The 20,595-nt window shown below is 44.3% G+C and overlaps 1 protein-coding gene across 1 annotated transcript in view; it reads left to right on the top strand.

Moving 5' to 3' along the window:
- The first annotated feature begins 376 nt into the window (after positions 1-376).
- Positions 377-20,595, top strand: part of fn1a (fibronectin 1a) — a 64,447-nt gene continuing 44,228 nt past the window's right edge. Inside the window, exons 1-12 of the mRNA XM_042306795.1 lie at positions 377-769; positions 964-1,089; positions 2,029-2,166; positions 4,084-4,215; positions 4,456-4,593; positions 5,025-5,183; positions 5,656-5,877; positions 6,671-6,853; positions 7,379-7,555; positions 11,179-11,334; positions 11,574-11,702; positions 12,004-12,147. Of these exons, the coding sequence (XP_042162729.1) occupies positions 631-769; positions 964-1,089; positions 2,029-2,166; positions 4,084-4,215; positions 4,456-4,593; positions 5,025-5,183; positions 5,656-5,877; positions 6,671-6,853; positions 7,379-7,555; positions 11,179-11,334; positions 11,574-11,702; positions 12,004-12,147 (1,843 nt within the window). The 5' untranslated portion in view covers positions 377-630. The remainder of the gene's footprint in view (positions 770-963; positions 1,090-2,028; positions 2,167-4,083; positions 4,216-4,455; positions 4,594-5,024; positions 5,184-5,655; positions 5,878-6,670; positions 6,854-7,378; positions 7,556-11,178; positions 11,335-11,573; positions 11,703-12,003; positions 12,148-20,595) is intronic.

Genomic DNA, 20,595 nt, shown 5'->3' with positions numbered 1-20,595 from the left:
TACAGTGTTGTAATGATGTGCAAATAGTTAAAGTACAAAAGGGAAAATAAACATAAATATGCGTTGTATATGTTTTCTCTCCTTGGAAGTATTCTATAAGTAGGAGGAGTTTAGTCATTTATCCAAAATACCCCGTACCGGTCTTTTCCCCACTTCTAAATCAGATTTCTAACATTGTAAATTAAAAGCAGCCTAACTGTCTAGTCATAGCTTCTGTTTGAAGATACTCATGTATTCCTATTTTACGATACTGGATAAATTGACGGTATTTTTTTTTTTTTTAATTTGGGGGGGTGATTCGTAACCGGTGTCTTTGACGTGTGTTTATCGTTGGTGTTGTTGGACCCTCCTCCATCCCCAGTAGAAAGCGATGCCCAAATAAAAGCGCTCACTAGTTTGGAAGCCTATTAGGAGCGGTACGGCTGAGGGACTGGCGGGGCAGGATACTATCCGAGGAGGCTGTGTGCAAAAAGGAGGAGAAAAGAACCATTTGGTTTCACGAACAGTACAACCGAACTATCATCCGAATTCACCGTGGATCTTTCATGGGTTTTGTTTTTTTAGAAGAGCTACATCAAACTACCGCTAAGATTACACATTTCCCCCAGATTTCCCTGTCCCGTAATCAATATGTCCAGTAGCCCTATTATCAGGGTTCTGGTGGTGCTTTGCATCGGGACCGCTGTGAACTGTATGCCGAACAGGAAAAGCAGGCGGCAGGCTCATCAGGGAGAAACCAGAATACCTTCGGTATCAACCGTCTCTCAAGGTGAGGTTTTCATACTTTTTTTTGGGGGGGGGGTTTGGTAGTCTATTATAGAATAGTATCTTAAGTTTTATTGTATGTTTAGCATTTTTGACATTTCGTCTTATTATTATTATTATTATTATTATTATTATTATGGTAAACATGGATTGTGTCAATCTACTTGGAATTGTAACAAGTTGACGTTCCTTCCCTAGACGGCTGCATTGATAATGGACAGATGTATAACATTAAGGACCAATGGGAGCGTTCCTATCTGGGCACGATGTTGGTCTGCACTTGTCACGGAGTTGCGGGGATTAAGTGTAACACAAAACCCGAAGGTGAACATGCATTTCTACTTCTTTATATATATATATATGGTCAATGCAAGTCCTTTGTCTCTTACCATTTTGTAAATGTCACTTAACTTATGTAAAATAATTATTGCAATGATCGAAGTTTAAATATGCTCTCTCAGGGTACCTTTGTCACTAACTCCACGTATAGGCTCTGTGTCATCTGTAGAGAGAGTGTAACTGCTCTTGATGCTATTGGGTCATCTGTAGAGAGAGTGTAACTGCTATTGATGCTATTGCCTCATTGGTAGAGAGAGTGTAACTACTCTTGATGCTATTGGGTCATCTGTAGAGAGAGTGTAACTACTCTTGATGCTATTGGGTCATCTGTAGAGAGAGTGTAACTACTCTTGATGCTATTGGGTCATCTGTAGAGAGAGTGTAACTGCTCTTGATGCTATTGGGTCATCTGTAGAGAGAGTGTAACTGCTATTGATGCTATTGCCTCATTGGTAGAGAGAGTGTAACTACTCTTGATGCTATTGGGTCATCTGTAGAGAGTGTAACTACTATTGCCTCATTGGTAGAGAGAGTGTAACTGCTCTTGATGCTATTGGGTCATCTGTAGAGAGAGTGTAACTGCTCTTGATGCTATTGGGTCATCTGTAGAGAGAGTGTAACTGCTATTGATGCTATTGCCTCATTGGTAGAGAGAGTGTAACTACTCTTGATGCTATTGGGTCATCTGTAGAGAGAGTGTAACTGCTCTTGATGCTATTGGGTCATCTGTAGAGAGAGTGTAACTGCTCTTGATGCTATTGCCTCATTGGTAGAGAGAGTGTAACTACTCTTGATGCTATTGTGTCCTCGGGTTTGAGTTCTCCTAGGATAAATATATAATCTTTATCTGCATCTTGTCTGTGTTTCTGTGTGCACACCCAGTGACTAACGAAACCCATAACATACCCCAAATATGTTCCACAGCTGAGGAGACCTGCTATGATAAGATCAACGCCAGGTCTTACCTGGTTGGTGAGACCTATGAGAGACCCAAAGAGGGCATGATCTGGGATTGTACATGCATTGGCTCTGGCCGGGGGAAAATCAGCTGCACCATTGCCAGTGAGTGGGCTCGAGTGTGTGTGTGTCTCTGTACCAGTGTGTGTGTGTGTGTGTGTCTGTACCAGTGAGTGGGCTAGTTAATCTCGTTAAATCTCCATAACACATCGAGACCTCACAGTATGTGATGTAGTCTCTGCAGCTGGATGGGTGTGTGTGTCTGTCTGTCTGTCTGATTGTGTCTGTCTCTGTCTTTCTGATATTGTCTGCCTGACTCTGTCTGCCTGACTGTCTGAGTCTGTCTGTCTGACTCTGTCTGACTCTGTCTGTCTGCCTGACTCTGTCTGTCTGCCTGACTCTGTCTGTCTGTCTGTCTGTCTGACTCTGCCTGACTGTCTGTCTGTCTGCCTGACTCTGTGTCTGCCTGTCTGTCTCTGACTCTGTCTGCCTGTCTGTCTGCCTGACTCTGTCTGTCTGCCTGCCTGACTCTGTCTCTGCCTGACTCTGTCTGTCTGTCTGTCTGCCTGTCTGTCTGTCTGCCTGACTCTGTCTGTCTGTCTGCCTGACTCTGTCTGTCTGTCTGCCTGACTCTGTCTGTCTGTCTGCCTGACTCTGTCTGTCTGTCTGTCTGTCTGTCTGTGCCTGACTCTGTCTGTCTGTCTGACTCTGTCTGTCTGTCTGACTCTGTCTGCCTGACTCTGTCTGTCTGTCTGACTCTGTCTGTCTGTCTGACTCTGTCTGTCTGACTCTGTCTGTCTGACTCTGCCTCTGTCTGTCTGACTCTGTCTGTCTGCCTGACTGTCTGTCTGACTCTGTCTGTCTGTCTGTCTGTCTGTCTGACTCTGTCTGTCTGTCTGTCTGTCTGTCTGACTCTGTCTGTCTGACTCTGTCTGTCTCTGACTCTGTCTGTCTGACTCTGTCTGCCTGACTCTGTCTGTCTGTCTGTCTGTCTGACTCTCTGTCTGTCTGCCTGACTCTGTCTGTCTGCCTGACTCTGTCTGTCTGCCTGACTCTGTCTGTCTGCCTGACTCTGTCTGTCTGTCTGTCTGTCTGTCTGTCTGTCTGTCTGTCTGTCTGTCTGTCTGTCTGTCTGTCTGTCTGTCTGTCTGTCTCTGTCTGTCTGTCTGTCTCTGACTCTGTCTGTCTCTGACTCTGTCTGTCTGTCTGTCTGTCTGACTCTGTCTGTCTGCCTGACTCTGTCTGTCTGTCTGCCTGACTCTGTCTGTCTGTCTGCCTGACTCTGTCTGTCTGTCTGCCTGACTCTGTCTGTCTGTCTGCCTGACTCTGTCTGTCTGTCTGCCTGACTCTGTCTGTCTGTCTGCCTGACTCTGCCTGACTGTCTGTCTGTCTGCCTGACTCTGTCTGTCTCTGTCTGACTCTGACTCTGTCTGTCTGTCTGCCTGTCTGTCTGACTCTGTCTGCCTGACTCTGTCTGTCTGCCTGTCTGTCTGTCTGTCTGACTCTGTCTGACTCTGTCTGTCTGTCTGTCTGTCTGTCTGTCTGTCTGTCTGACTCTGTCTGTCTGTCTGTCTGTCTGTCTGTCTGACTCTGTCTGTCTGTCTGTCTGTCTGTCTGTCTGTCTGACTCTGTCTGTCTGTCTGTCTGTCTGTCTGTCTGACTCTGTCTGTCTGTCTGACTGTCTGTCTGTCTGTCTGTCTGTCTGCCTGACTCTGTGTCTCTGTCTGTCTGTCTGCCTGACTCTGTCTGCCTGTCTGCCTGACTCTGTCTGCCTGACTGTCTGTCTGACTCTGTCTGTCTGTCTCTGACTCTGTCTGTCTGTCTGCCTGACTCTGTCTGCCTGACTCTGTCTGCCTGTCTGTCTGTCTGCCTGCCTGTCTGTCTGTCTGTCTGTCTGTCTGCCTGACTCTCTGTCTGTCTGACTCTGCCTGATTGTGTCTTTTGGACTCTGCCTGACTGTCTGTCTGACTCTGCCTGTCAGACAGACTGTGTTAAAATGTCTCACTGTGCTCTATCTCCCAGACCGTTGTCATGAGGGGGGTGAGTCCTATAAGATTGGGGACACGTGGAAGAGACCTCATGACACTGAGAGCTATATGCTAGAGTGTGTCTGTCTGGGCAACGGCAAGGGAGAGTGGACCTGTAAACCTGTTGGTGAGCATCGGGGGAAGGACTTTTCACCTGGGGTTGTATTTATTAAAGCACACTGTAGCAAAACTTAGTGCAACGTTTTAAATAGAAGCAAACGTTTATTGGATAAGTATAGATGGTACCTTCGGCCCGATTGATTCCGTTGCGTGTCTAGTTGAATACGACAACCTGCAACTGGAGTGATAGCTGTCAAAACAAACACAGCATCATAAGACACCCCTCTCTCTCTCGTCCTGTCCGCAGCGGAGCGTTGCTATGACAACACGGCAGGGACATCCTACGTGGTGGGTGAAACCTGGGAGAAACCGTACCAGGGCTGGATGATCGTAGACTGCACCTGTCTAGGAGAGGGGAGTGGCAGGATCACCTGTACCTCTAGAAGTAAGAGACTCTCTCACAGACACACACACACGCCCTCAGGCATATACACACCAGCTGGATCCCATTTTCATTGGCCTCTGCTGTGTGTGTGTGTGTGTGTGTGTGTGTGGTTCAGTAGACCTAATGAAGGGAAAACTTCAGCTTAACTTGGTGAAAAAGAATGTAAATGATCTGTGGTGGAAATTATAATTGTTCTGTTTTTAAGTGATTTAAAAATAAATGTTTTTACATATCCTTAATTAAAACCCAATGCAATTCTATAACATTATGAAACGTGGCACATAATATACCACTTCCCATTATCGTGTTAGTGGCGCTAAACTGGGCTGTATTCATAAGGTCAAAATAATTTGCAACAGAACTAAAATCAGCATCTTATTGGACAATTCCAGGCAGTCACTACCCTGTTCCCCTTTTCCCCCTTCCCTCAGATCGGTGTAACGACCAGGACACACTGACGTCCTATCGTATTGGAGACACCTGGAGCAAGACGGACGCCAGAGGTCACATGCTGCAGTGTCTGTGTACGGGGAATGGGCGTGGCGAATGGAAGTGTGAGAGACACGCCTCCCTCCACACTACCGGACTGGGTGAGACTTCTAGTGTGTGTGGAAGTGTTAAATATATAATGTGTGAGAGACAGATGGCTGTTATTCCTCATCTTTCCCCAGATAGCTTGTGGTTGAACTGCATTGTAATTACAAGCCTCTACCAACATTTTAAAAGCGACAGATTCTCTTCTGGGATTTTTCCGGGGGATTTTTCCGGACACAGGATATCAATTGAACATTATAGGGTGGTGCTTAATCGGTTTCTGGGTAAACTGTCCCGTAAGTCAAAGCAAATGAGTTAATCTGTATTTAAACTTTTCTGTTGACTGGAAACATGGTTCCTATGTGTTGTAGTCTGTTTTAAATGTTCCCCCATTCTCTTTAGCAGGATCTCTTTTTTTACTTTCGTAGTGTGCACTACAAATGAGTCAACCCAAATCTAGTGCTATACATTTTTACAAACAATGTCACTGACTGAAAGCGTCCCCCCCCTTTCCCCATCCATTTCCAGGCACGGGGTCCCGTGTGATCACTAACATCCAGCCGGCTGTGTACCAGCCCCACCCCCTTCCCCAGCCCGGCCTGGAGCCTCACCCCGGTCTAGCCCAGGAAGGGGCCTGCCAGATGGACGCGGGGGTGGCCTACGCCCTGGGGATGAGATGGATCAAGACCCAGGGAAGCAAACAGATGCTGTGTACCTGCCTGGGCAACGGGGTCAGTTGTGAGGAGTGGGGTACGTGTTCGTAGTTTCATGTGAATTCATGCCTGCATCTAATGGTTTAATTTTGGTCCACAAGTTCTGAACAGTGGTTCTAATAACCTCAAGGGAATTATTCATGCCAGGTCATTATTATTATTTTTAAAGCTACTGAGTAAGATTTCCATTTTTTTATTTTTTATTCACATGGTAAATAAATGTGAAAGTTGATCTTGAAACTGTCAATGTCTCTGAGGTACTAAATACATGTGTATATATAGTTTGTTGATTTGAAACAATGAATAGATTGGAAATATTACTGATCAAAGCTCTAACAATAAAAACAGGCAGCTTGCGTCAGTCAGCAATCTTTCGGACATTGTTCTGGTTCTTTTCGGACATTGTTCTGGTTCTTTTCGGACATTGTTCTGGTTCTTTTCGGACATTGTTCTGGTTCTTTTCGGACATTGTTCTGGTTCTTTTCGGACATTGTTCTGGTTCTTTTCGGACATTGTTCTGGTTCTTTTCGGACATTGTTCTGGTTCTTTTTCGGACATTGTTCTGGTTCTTTTCGGACATTGTTCTGGTTCTTTTCGGACATTGTTCTGGTTCTTTTCGGACATTGTTCTGGTTCTTTTCGGACATTGTTCTGGTTCTTTTCGGACATTGTTCTGGTTCTTTTCGGACATTGTTCTGGTTCTTTTCGGACATTGTTCTGGTTCTTTTCGGACATTGTTCTGGTTCTTTTCGGACATTGTTCTGGTTCTTTTCGGACATTGTTCTGGTTCTTTTCGGACATTGTTCTGATTCTATGTGTTTGTGTTTACAGAGGGCCCAGCCCCAGTGTACGGTGGGAACTCCAATGGTCAGCCCTGTGTGTTCCCCTTCACCTTCATGGGGAAGACACACCACTCCTGTACCTCAGAGGGACGCCCCGACGGGCAGCTGTGGTGCTGCATTTCTTCTGACTGCGAGACAGAACAGAAATTCTCCTTCTGTACCAAGAAGAATGGTGAGATTTTTGTAAAATATTTGATTTACAGCTTTTTATATGAGAGAGAGAGAGGGCGACTCTCTTTTCTGAACCTAAAAAAAATAGTGAACAGAGTGGCAACACGAGTAGAGTGTTTCAGCTGATAAGCCCATGATATGTTTGTTGAGCTCCCACAGATGTTGACTGGTGATCTCAACCCTGAGCGTTTTCCAGCAGAGTCACTAGAATTCTAGCCAGCCAACATCATTTAACATCTGGCTTTTATTAGAATGGGACTCACTATCCAGGTTTCTTTGGGTAGTTTAACTTACTCATTGTCTGCATCCACAATAGCACCTTATTCCCTTTCTAGTGCACAACTTTTGACCAGGGCCCCATAGTGCACAACTTTTGACCAGGGCCCCATAGTGCACAACTTTTGACCATGGCCCCATAGTGCACAACTTTTGACCACGGACCCATAGTGCACAACTTTTGACCACGGTCCTATCTAGGTAATATGATGTCATCTGGGACACGCCCTCATCGTGTCTGTGTTTGCAGTGATGGTGACAACCAGAGGAGGAAACTCTAACGGTGCTCTGTGTCAGTTCCCCTTCCTCTACAATGGGAGAAACTACACCGACTGTACCGCGGACGGGCGCAGGGACGGCATGAAGTGGTGTGGAACCACCACCAACTATGACGGTGAACAGAGGTTTGGCTTCTGCCCCATGGCTGGTGAGTGCTGTGGTCTCGTTTGTCACTTCTTTTTGCCAGACAACATACAACGCGACAATCGTTATTGAAGCAGCCAGTGGTCATCCCATCGCCTGTAGTCCCTGCAGTGTGACGATCCAGTCAGATGTAGCCGGTCTCTGCTGTTTGTCTAGACTTTAACAAGGACAGATTTTGAGCTGTTAGTGAAGTGGCACCAACTCATCTCCTATATACAGCTGAAGTCAGACGTTTCCATATATACACTATACACACTATATATACTATACACACTATATACACTAAATACACAACACACTATATACACTATAAACACTATATAAACATACAGTTGAAGTCAGAAGTTTACATACACCTTAGCCAAATACATTTAAACTCAGTTTTTCCACAATTCCTGACATTTAATCCTAGTTTTAGGTCAGTTAGGATCACCACTTTATTTTAAGGATGTGAAATGTCAGAATAATAGTAGAGAATGATTTATTTCAGATTTGATTTCTTTTATCACATTTACAGTGGGTCAGAAGTTTACATACACTCAATTAGTATTTGGTAGTATTGCCTTTAAATTGTTTAACTTGGGTCAAATGTTTCGAGTAGCCTTCCACAAGCTTCCCACAATAAGTTGGGTGAATTTTGGCCCATTCCTCCTGACAGAGCTGCTATAACTGAGTCAGGTTTGTAGGCCTCCTTGCTCGCACACGCTTTTTCAGTTCTACCCACATATTTTCTTTGGGATTGAGGTCAGGGCTTTGTGATGACCACTCCAATACCTTGACTTTGTTGTCCTTAAGCCATTTTGCCACAACTTTGGAAGTATGCTTGGGGTCATTTTCCATTTGGAAGACCCATCTGCGACCAAGCTTTAACTTCCTGACTGATGTCTTGAGATGTTGCTTCAATATATCCACATAATTTTCCTTCTTCATGAAGCCATCTATTTTGTGAAGTGCACTAGTTCCTCCTGCAGCAAAGCACCCCCACAACATGTTGTCACCACCGTGCTTCACGGTTGGGATGGTGTTCTCCAGCTTGCAAGCATCCCTCTTTTTCCTCCAAACATAACAATGGTCATTATGGCCAAACAGTTCTATTTTTGTTTCATCAGACCAGAGGACATTTCTCCAAAAAATACGATCTTTGTCCCCATGTTCATTTGCAAACTGCAGTCTGGCTTTTTTAGTGTTTTTTTTTTGAGCAGTGGCTTCTTCCTTGCTGAGCGGCCTTTCAGGTTATGTCGATACAGGACTCGTTTTACTGTGGTTATAGATACTTTTGTACCTGTTTCCTTCAGCATCTTCACATGGTCCTTTGCTGTTGTTCTGGGAATGATTTGCCCTTTTCGCACCAAAGTACGTTCATCTATAGGAGACAGAACGCGTCTCCTTCCTGAGCGGTATGACGGCTGCGTGGTCCCATGGTGTTTATACTTGCGTACTATTGTTTGTACAGATGAACGTGGTACCTTCAGGTGTTTGTAAATTTCTCCCAAGGATGAACCAGATCTGTGAGGGTCTACCATTTTTTTTCTGAGGTCTTGGCTGATATCTTTGATTTTCCCATGATGTCAAGCAAAGAGGCACTGAGTTTGAAGGTAGGCCTTGAAATACATCCACAGGTACACCTCCAATTGACTCAAATTATATCAATTAGCCAATCAGAAGCTTCTAAAGCCATGACATACTGTTCTGGAATTTTCCAAGCTGTTTAAAGGCACAGTCAACTTAGTGTATGTAAACTTCTGACCCACTGGAATTGTGATACAGTGAATTATAAGTGAAATAATCTGTCTGTAAACAATTGTGTGAAAAATGACTTGTGTCCTGCACAAAGTAGATGTCCTAACCGACCTGCCAAAACTATAGTTTGTTAACAAGAAATTTGTGGAGTGGTTGAAAAACGAGTTTTAATGACTCCAACCTAAGTGTATGTAAACTTCTGACTTCAACTGTATATGTAGTATTCTATCTACTGTACCTTGATCTATGCCGCTCTGGCATTGCTCGTCCATATATTTATATATTCTTCATTCCTTTATTTAGATTTGTGTGCATTAGGTGTTTGTTGTGAAATTGTTAGATATTACTTGTTAGATATTGCTACAATGTCGGGATCTAGAAGCACAAGCATTTCGCTACACCCGCAATAACATCTGCTAAACACGTGTATGTGACCAATACAGTTTGAATTGAATCGTGTGTTTTTTGTCTAGTGGTTAAGAGCATTGGACCAGTAACCTAAAGGTCGTTGGTTCAAAATTACAGAGACGACTAGGTGAAAAATCTGTCGACGTGCCCTTGAACAAGGCACTTAACAGACACGCCGATTAAATTAAGGTGGAGGGAACCATGTGTTGTGTTTTTTAAAATTTACAGTTCTCGCCTTTTAAATCAAATCAGTGTTTTTTACATTATTGCCGTCTGTTGTCTTAGAACATAAAAGGGTTTTTCCTTTAAACAAACACATTTTGAACATGGTAATGATATGTCTGAGGTAATGGAGCAGATATGATATGTCTGAGGCCATTGGAGCAGTGTGGGAGGTTCACTCTACTTCTCTGCTCTCCCTCTTTAACATGGCCTCAATCTCTGCCTTCTATTTGTTCTTTTGGGGATTTTTTTTTTTACACAATCAGTCAATCTCTCTTTGGCTGAATGGGTCAGTGGTAAATTCACACGCCTGTTGAAAGTACTGACCAGTTATTGAGTTTAAGTGCAGTCATTAGGCGACTGGGTAAATTACCATGAGAAAGGGTACTGTTTGGCCTGTAAAGAGTTAATGGTGATTCTTATCACTGTTTTTAGCCTCCCAGCTGGGCTGAAGGGGCCCAGGCAGACCTAGCGGAGACCCAGAGCCTGGGTTCCCACGCCAGAGCCAGAATTCCAGGCCTAGAGCCCAGACCACCAGAACCAGAGTAATGAAACCTGACCCAGAGCCTAGACCCAGAGAGAGGGAGAGACTCCCAGAGCCTAGACCCAGAGAGAGGGAGAGACTCCCAGAGCCTAGACCCAGAGAGAGGGAGAGACTCCCAGAGCCTAGACCCAGAGAGAGGGAGAGACTCCCAGAGCCTAGACCCAGAGAGGAGAGACTCCCAGAGCCTAGACCCAGAGAGAGGGAGAGACTCCCAGAGCCTAGACCCAGAGAGAGGGAGAGACTCCCAGAGCCTAGACCCAGAGAGGGGGAGAGACTCCCAGAGCCTAGACCCAGAGAGGGGGAGAGACGTCCAGAGGCTGGCCAGAGGTCACCGTGTTTCTTCCTGAAAGAGACTACAGAGAGAGACTCTCTTCACTGCCTGTCTGGTCTCCAAGGCAGCCAGCTGCAGTCAGCCTCGTCAACACCTCCACAGTCTACACTGCACCCCTTTCTCTGCTGCCAACTCTCCACACAGACAGACCTCCTATCTGTATCTCGTTCAATTAGGAAGACCGGCCGCCACAGAAACCTTTTATGTGTAGATAACCCTTCAGAGGATTATTATGTTAAGAACATCTGTTTGTCGTTCAACTTTTAAAAGTTTAATTTGACCTACTGCTCCAGGAGTTCTATGTGTTCTGGGATCTAACATTCTAGAAGTTTTAAACATTCTATCTTCTGAATTCTAACTTCTAAGTTCTCTGTCGTCTTAGCTCATGAGGAGGTGTGTACGACCAGCAAGGGTGTGATGTACCGTGTGGGAGACCAGTGGGATAAACGCCACGACGTCCTGGGACACATGATGCGCTGTACCTGCGTTGGGAACGGTCGTGGAGAGTGGAGCTGTATCGCTTACTCCCAGCTCAAAGGTAATAAAAATAGGATTTTAAATACATTTTTACAGCTCCTTTCTAATACACATGAAAGTAGGTGAGAGGTCATACATACCACGTAGAACGTGTGATGTACAGCCGGGCCTCATTCTCTTCCTTCCCCTTGACCCGAACACTTTGTTCTCAGATCTGTAAAGGTGGAAGGAATATGGAGGCGGAAGCGGTAGGAATTTGGAGCAGCTGTTTTTGACGTTGTGTAATTCTTCCTGTCACAGATCAGTGTATTGTGGACGGGTTGACCCATGAGGTGAATCAGACCTTCACTAAACTTCATGAAGAGGGCTACATGATGAACTGTACCTGTTTCGGACAGGGCCGTGGGCGCTGGAAGTGTGACGCCATTGGTGAGTTTATAGTTCGCACAAACCTAGCATTTTTTAAATTATGGACCAAGCTATTCATTTGTGGCAGTATCAATCCTTACTGTGTTTGACTAGCCTGGTTCCCATATCTGTTTGTGCTGTCTTGACAACTCCTATTCTAGCCTGGTTCCCATATATATGTTTGTGTTTTGTCTTACTAACTCCTCTGGTCGTTGTCACGCCAATACACCATAAACAGAACACCCCGGGGGAGAGTAGTTCACTACATAGGCTGTCATGTTGGACACAGCCTAAATCTCACCGTTTTAATATCTGTTCTCAGACCAGTGCCAGGAGCCAGAGACCAGGGTGTTCTATCAGATTGGCCAATCATGGGACAAGCTGATCCACAGCGTCATGTACAAGTGTTATTGCTATGGCAACGGTATCGGCGAGCTCAGCTGTGAGCCCCAACAGTCTTTCCCAGGTAAGAAGTCAACATCGCTAAGCCCCGATCTATAGTGGTCACAATACTACGCTATACTATTGGAAAATATTCTCTGTGTGGGTACATTCAACCATCTTTCCCTGGTAATAACTAATATCACTAGCTAGGCGTGGTCACTACTGCTGAGCGATTTTTAAGCAAAATGTAGTTTATTAAACTTTAAAAAAAAAATGTTTTAATTAACCTTTTGACTAACCAATGCAAAGTTTTCTCTAGAGAGGAATCAAATCAACTCACGAGATATCAATCAATCAATCAATCAACTCACGAGATATCAATCAATCAATCAACTCACGAGATATCAATCAATCAATCAATCAACTCACGAGATATCAATCAATCAACTCACGAGATATCAATCAATCAATCAATCAATCAACTCACGAGATAAATTAAGTCAAGAACGGAGATGGATAGCATGCTCACGGACTATGAGAGAGGAATGTACACCACACAGCGATGAGGGACAGAGACTGTTGGTGAGGTAGCTCTACCCCATTGATAGTAGTAGTTGTTGGTCATAAGCAGTCCTGAAAGTATGCCTTATGTACTTTTGAAGAACTAGTCAAATGATTTTATCTGTGGTGCAGCATATTTAAGCAGCTAGCTAGCTACTGACAGTAGCCTAGCTGACAGTAGCCTAGCTGACAGTAGCCTAGCTGACAGTAGCCTAGCTGACAGTAGCCTAGCTGACAGTAGCCTAGCTGACAGTAGCCTAGCTGACAGTAGCCTAGCTGACAGTAGCCTAGCTGACAGTAGCCTAGCTGACAGTAGCCTAGCTGACAGTAGCCTAGCTGACAGTAGCCTAGCTGACAGTAGCCTAGCTGACAGTAGACAGTAGCCTAGCTGACAGTGACAGTAGCCTAGCTGACAGTAGCCTAGCTGACAGTAGCCTAGCTGACAGTAGCTGACAGTAGCCTAGCTGCTGACAGTAGCCTAGCTGCTGACAGTAGCCTAGCTGACAGTAGCCTAGCCTAGCTGCTGACAGTAGCCTAGCTGACAGTAGCCTAGTAGCCTGACAGTAGCCTAGCTGACAGTAGCCTAGCTGACAGTAGCCTAGCTGACAGTAGCCTAGCTGACAGTAGCCTAGCTGACAGTAGACAGTAGCCTAGACTGACAGTAGCCTAGCTGACAGTAGCCTAGCTGACAGTAGACAGTAGCCTAGCTGACAGTAGCCTAGCTGACAGCTGACAGTAGCCAGTAGCCTAGCTGACAGTAGACTGAGTAGCCTAGCTGACAGTAGACAGTAGCCTAGCTGACAGTAGCCTAGCTGACAGTAGCCTAGCTGACTAGACAGTAGCCTAGCTGACAGTAGCCTAGCTGCTGACAGTAGCCTAGCTGACAGTAGCCTAGCTGACAGTAGCCTAGCTGACAGTAGCCTAGCTGACAGTAGCCTAGCTGACAGTAGCCTAGCTGACAGTAGCCTAGCTACATAGGATGACTCAAAGACAGTACAGTATGGGGAGCACAGAGATGGCGTTTAGATGGTCTGGCTGACTGCTGCTGTTTGAGATGAAATGACTGAATTAAAAATAATAGTCAGCAAATAAAAAGGAAGGAATTTACACAACTGAAATATTTCATTTTAATTTCCTCTTTCTACGGATGTCTACCCAATGTGGACCAGACTGAGACCATGGAATGTTTTCAATATTTTGGATATTGAATGTTTACAATTTATGGCCTTTTTATGTAATTATTTCAGAATGCATTTAATGTGCTTGTTTTTTTTTCATAACTGAACCGACCTCAAAAAAAAAAGCCTGACTGGCTCAGCACTGTTGTCGGTAGGATGGTCATAAGACTACTACTGTATGTTGTTGGTGTGGCTTGTTTTCTGTTGAAATATGTTGTTACAACTATATAACTTCCCTGTGGTGGGCTGGAGGAGGAGGCCCTGACTCTACTAGAAATGTCAAGTAAATCAAATTGGGTTGGATGCAATACTCTGTGTGGCCCTTCATGGTAAGGTCTATGGGGTGATTAATACTCTGTGTGGCCCTTCATGGTAAGGTCTACTGGGTGATTAATCTTCCTGGAACGTCTGTTCTTCAGGGTTTCCACTGCGTACTGATCTAGGATCAGTTTTCCCTCCTTCAATCCCATCCGTAACCATTAGTGGGGTGAAATACCAAGAAATGACCCAGGATCAGCATCTAGGGGCAACTTCACCCTAAAACCAAGATGTGTATCTTCCCTCCACTGCTACTCTTCGTTCCCATGTGACAGGAAAAACCTCGCTGCATTTCTGATCTGTGTTTTCTCTGCACAGCGCGCCGTCACGCTTGTAATTTAGCAGAAAAGAAACAATCTAATTAAATTATCCTGCTTCAGTCATTAAACCCCCCACATTGTTTGTTTGGGACTTTGTTCACAACTTTGAAGTGGAGGGCAGAGAGAGGGGAGGCTGGCACTCGTTGGTATAGCCGCCATATCCTCCCTTTTTTTCTCAGGCCTTTGTTGTTAGTTGGTGTTGAGGTGGAGGTGGTGGATATGCCAACTTGTGCAAGCCTCCCCCTCTTCTCTCTGCCCTCCACTTCAAAGTCAAGTTGTGAACAAAGTGGGGGGGCAGGCAGGTTTAACGACTCTGAAGCAGAATAGTTTAATCAAATTAATAGTTAAATTTTTTTTTTTTTCTGCAACAACAAAAAAGTGACCGGGCATTGTGGAGAGAAAGCACAGATCAGAGATACAACAAGTTTTCCTCTCTCTCTACCTCGCTCCTCTTCTCCTCCCTCCCTCCATTCCTACCTCCTCTTCTCCTTTCCTCCCTGCTACACCACCACCTCTCTCCACTTCACTCCTCTTCTCCTCTCTCTTCTCCTCCACCACAACCTCTCTCCGCCTCCCTGCCTCCCTCCTCTCCACCTCCCTCCTTCTTCTCCTCCCTCCTCTTCTCCTCCCTCCTCTTCTCCTCCCTCCCTTCTTCTCCTCCCTCCCTTCTTCTCCTCCCTCCCTTCTTCTCCTCCCTCCTCTTCTCCTCCCTCCTCTTCTCCTCCCTCCTCTTCTCCTCCCTCCTCTTCTCCTCCCTCCCTTCTTCTCCTCCCTCCTCTCTTCTCCTCCCTCCTCCACCACAACCTCTCTTCTCCTCCCTCTCTTCTCCTCTACCATGTCCTCTCAGATCTTTTGTTGTTAGTTGGTGTGTAGAGCTAGCTCCTCCAGAGGTGCTGACTGATGTTTAGTCTAATCAAATCAAATCAAATTTCCTCTCATGTCCGTGGAAAACCATTAACTCTCTGTCTCTGTTGCCACCTCTTCTTTGTTTTATGACTCAGCCCTTTACTGGTAACAAGCTCAATGTTGAGAGATGTTTACAGAAGCCGTCTGTTTTTCTAGCAGTCATTTGAACCCCTGTCTCCTCTTATTTCTCTGGCACATTTTACTGTAGAGGTGCTCAGGACAGGGTTTCTACCATCATGAAAATCCTTGGAAAAGTACCCTGGAGAGGGTACCGGGTGGGCGACCACCCTCCTGGAGAGGGTACCGGCTGTGCAGGCTTTTATTCCAGTCCCCCTCTAAACAAACCACATTCACAAATGAGCTGCTCAACCAGACCTTGATAAACTGGCCCTGATGTGTTTGAGCAGGGCTTGATCAAAATAACTGCACCCTCAGCAGCTCTCCAGGCTGAGGGTTGACCACATGTTGCCCAAAAGGTATTTCACTTTGTGGGTTGAATTGAATTTATTTTGGGCAACAGACATCTACAACAAAATGCACAATGTGGACCCAGAGAGGTATTAATTGTAAACACTTGTTTTCCAAAGTGATCCTTGATGGTAAAAACCAAGAAACAAGTGTAATGATTAAAAAACAAAGACAGAATTACAAAACAACCATAAATACATTCATTTATATTGACATCCTAAAAAAGTGGCACTATTCACTGCTCTTCTCCCTCACCTTAAAACAATCAACCGTGTTAATTCCGCATCATACCGATCCTTCAAATCCAATATACCTGACCAGCAGTAGGGGGCGCAAAGAGGAAATCACTACCTAAGTGCATTGCTCAACGAGTAACGACAGGAAATGATCCATGAATCACAGCCTTCTGGGAATTACTTTTTAAAAACGCACATAGAGACGCCACCAATAGTTGGTCATAGAAGATTTGGTGAAAAGTCATTAAATTCCATCTGTCAAAATGTATGTCAGAACCTGTTAGAAGTTAATAACCTCTACAGGATCGGTGTCCCTTTTTAACCTGGACAGTTGAGCTAACGTGATTAGCATGACAGTAGTAAGTAACAGCAAACTTTCCAGGACATAGACATGTCTTCTATGGGCAGAAAGCTTAAATTCTTCTTAATCTAACTGCACTGTCCAATTTACAGTAGCTAATACAGTGAAAAATACCATGCTATTGTTTTTGAGTGCACAGTTATGCACTTAAATGTATCAATAAACCATTTTAGGCACATTTGGGCAGACGTGAGACAACATTTGGAACAGCAATGCAATGGTTCATTGGATCAGTCTAAAACGGTGGACATACACTGCTAAATTGCACCTAGACTCCTAAGTCATATAATGGGTGGGCGATCTTTCCAAGAGGATGGAGCCAAAAAAAAAGTATATTTTACCAGATCTAATGTGTTATATTCTCCTACATTAATTTCACATTTCCACAAACTTCAAAGTGTTCCTTTTCAAATGGTATCAATAATATACATATCTTTGCTTCAGGTCCTGAGCTACAGGCAGTTAGATTTGAGTATGAGTCATTTTAGGCGAAAGAAGGAAAAAAAAGGCTATGATCAATCTCAATGTTGACAGCTGTTTACAGTTTTTTTTATTTTATCAGTCATATGACCTGGCAATGGTATTACTTATAATCCTGTGTGACATGTTAAGATCCTATTTGCACTAAAAGGAATCTTCGAATACTTTCTTTATCTCAACATTGCTCCCAGCACCCTCTAACCACGATCCCCATGGCTGTTATCATTTGAAGCGACACACAAAGTGTATCCGCTCTAGACTAGGTTGGAAAAAAGAAAAGCCCCAGCGTTTTTGTTTAAAGCGAAGCCCCAGCCCAGTGTAATAACTTCCCTTAATGACATACAGCTGTGAGATGACTGGGTGCAGCCCTGGGTTCAAATACTATTCCTAAACCTATCAAATACTTTTAGTGTTTACTCTGCTTGGAGTGCCTGATGGGCGTGGTTTTGCTGTTTTAGCGACTATTCTATTGGTTCCGTAGTGCCAATCGTACACAGATAAAATATATGAAACCGATTTTTAAATATTCTTTAAACCCAGGTCTGGGAAGGAGGGCTAGAGAGCCTGGTGGCGGTTGGCTGCTGAGACCTAGTGCAGACTAAGTGGGAGTTAAACACTGTAGAAACCCTTCCCAGTCAGTTGGGCCTTTAGGAACTGTAATTAGGAGAAATTGAGACCAGATTGTGCCCAAGGTCATGTAGGCTATCCTATCCTAGCGTGGTTAACCAATCCACTTGCTGAGGGTCTTTTGATTTGATACAAGATGTTCTATGTAAAACTTCAAGAGCTTTAAGCTGGATTCTCTACAAAAAAAACTACAGTTTCAACTTCCAATTGTCAGGATTATGTCTGTAGTCATAGAATGCCATGGAACTCTTGTTTCTATATCCTGAAGGGATATATTATCCATTTTATAACATGGTTATCTAGATGTTCATATCGTCCTTCTCTCATCCCATGATTTACGGTATTACCGGCTTCAGTTTCGATGAGGGAGGGTTATATTTTACTCATGGTCTTATCTCATTTAAAGCATATTGGATGACTGTCATTCATTATTCCATTCACCCAGTTCAATGTAACATCGATAGGTTTAGGCTACAACATCATACTCTAATTGTCCCTATACCCATCATGAGGTTGCTACAACCCTAACCTATGAATGAAAGCTTGGAACGTAGGTGCACATAGGTCGAGAGAGAGAGATTTTGAGGTGATACCAGTGGAGGCTGGTGGGAGGAGCTATAGGAGGACGGGCTCATTGTAATAGGTGCAATGGGATAAATGGTACTGTATCGATGTTTTCTCTGTCCAATCATTGCATAGCTCCTCCCACCAGCCTCCACCGAGTGACACATGGACAGACAGTGGTACATGGACAGACAGTGGTACATGGACATACAGTGGTACATGGACAGACAGTGGTACATGGACAGACAGTGGTACATGGACAGACAGTGGTACATGGACAGACAGTGGTACATGGACAGACAGTGGTACATGGACAGACAGTGGTACATGGACAGACAGCGGTACATGGACAGGCAGCGGTACATGGACAGGCAGCGGTACATGGACAGGCAGCGGTACATGGACAGGCAGCGGTACATGGACAGGCAGCGACACATGGACAGGCAGCGACACATGGACAGACAGCGACACATGGACAGACAGCGACACATGGACAGACAGCGACACATGGACAGGCAGCGGTACATGGACAGGCAGCGGTACATGGACAGGCAGCGACACATGGACAGACAGCGACACATGGACAGACAGCGGCACATGGACAGACAGCGGCACATGGACAGACAGCGGCACATGGACAGACAGCGGCACATGGACAGACAGCGACACATGGATAGACAGCGACACATTCAATAGCGCCTTGCACACTCTTGCCTGCATCAAGCTGATATAGGGTGTAATCATTATTACAACATTTGCAAATTTAGGTTTTGTATATCCCTGTTTTTGTTCCGTTTGCTTCAGTTTTTAAGAAACGTTTTTAAACAGAATCGGTGAAATGAATACACCCCTGATCACGCGTTAACACAGTTGACTTTCATAGCAGCCAAGGTTGTGTTCTTTCTCGCAGCTTTGCTCTCTCCTCCTCACTTTTTCTCTTCACTTGTGGACTTTCATGCACAATACATCAGCTGTATGTGACCAGGCGATAATTTATTTTTTCCCAAGCCACATCGTCACCTTATTAGCTAAAGTAACGTCATAGTCAACATAGCTACTAGAACTAACACGTTAGTAAACCCGCTACAATCATGCAGTTATGTTATTAAGCAGTTTAGCACTTCCATTGGTGCGCCCTCAGTGGCAATACATTTGTAAAACCAAAAGCTTACCTTGACTTGGAAGAGTTCAAGTGTTGTGTTGGATAGCTAGCTAACATAGCATCCCTCTGTTTTGAGTATGCTAAATGATCTGGCTGCATTTGCTAAGTAAGTGAAAGTGAACAAAAAAATGTAACTTTGCTTCTCCATTTTGGAAGAAAATGATTTGTTCAAAACTGTTCAACTATTTTCTTTCTCTCTCTGAGTCTACTAGTCACCACATGTTATGCAGTGCTAGCTAGCTGTAGCTTATGCTTTCAGGACTAGATTAATTCTCTGATCCTTTGATTGTGTGGACAACATGTTAGTTCATGCCTTAAGAGCTTTAATAGGTTGGAGGAAGTCCTCTGGAAGTTGTCTTAATTACTGTGTAAGTCTATGGAAGGGGGTGAGAACCATGAGCCTCCTAGGTTTTGTATTGACATCAATGTACCCAGAGGAGGACGGAAGCTAGCTGTCCTCCGGCTACACTATGGTGCTACTGTACAGAGTGCTGTTGAGGCCCCCCCCCAAAAAAATCCCTTGGCCCATTGGTCGTCTATTACCAGAATGCTAATAAAATGTGCACAGGTAATATCGCATTTCCATTGAGACTGCTAGCTAAATATGCTAACGAGCGCAAACGAAAGGAAATGAATTGCAAAGACCGGCAAACAAGCTCATAAAAGTATATATTTTATAGGTAGGAGCTACCGAATGTCATTTTTGGTGCGTTTGGACATTTACAAGCGTATGTGAATGAGATTGTGCCAACGAACAACATTTTGCTGCTTCCTTGTCTGAAGGAAGAAATTACTGGCTATGGATCAGCATGTGTATAGGCTGTGAATGTGTGGAGTCAGGAGTTACTAAGGCAACGGGCCTGCCTGCTCTGCTTGGGGAAGATGACGGGGGAGGAGCAGACGGCCTGAGAACAGAGGGGAAATAATGGAAAGAAATCAAGATGGCAGCTGTACAGATATCTCAAACATAGCAGAAAACCAACACTATATGATGTCATGTCACCTTACTAATTCAGCCACTTACTTAGATAAACTTGATAGTTAACTTAGTAGTCGTGTTAACATAGTATTCTGTGTTTTTCACGCAGGGAAAAAATAAAATAAAACGCATATAAATGATACACAGATTTAGAATGCAAGATTAACTTTAAACAAAACATTAGTAAATGTAGCTGGCTACATTCTTTCTATGATTAATATTAGGGCCGTGAATCCTTTTTTTTCTTGCTTTTTTTCATTGTAAACAGAAAATACATTAGTGCAAAACCTTCGTCAGAAAAAAACTTCATTTTCATCAGATGACGACAGAAAGAAGTCCATGGTAGCTACAAGTATTGAAAACTTACATC

This window comes from Oncorhynchus tshawytscha, linkage group LG26 (genome assembly GCF_018296145.1).
Source record: "Oncorhynchus tshawytscha isolate Ot180627B linkage group LG26, Otsh_v2.0, whole genome shotgun sequence".
In the NCBI taxonomy this organism is placed as follows: Eukaryota; Metazoa; Chordata; class Actinopteri; order Salmoniformes; family Salmonidae; genus Oncorhynchus; species Oncorhynchus tshawytscha.
The sequence above is the reverse complement of the archived record's forward strand: the minus strand, read 5'-3'. Positions and strand labels throughout refer to the sequence as shown.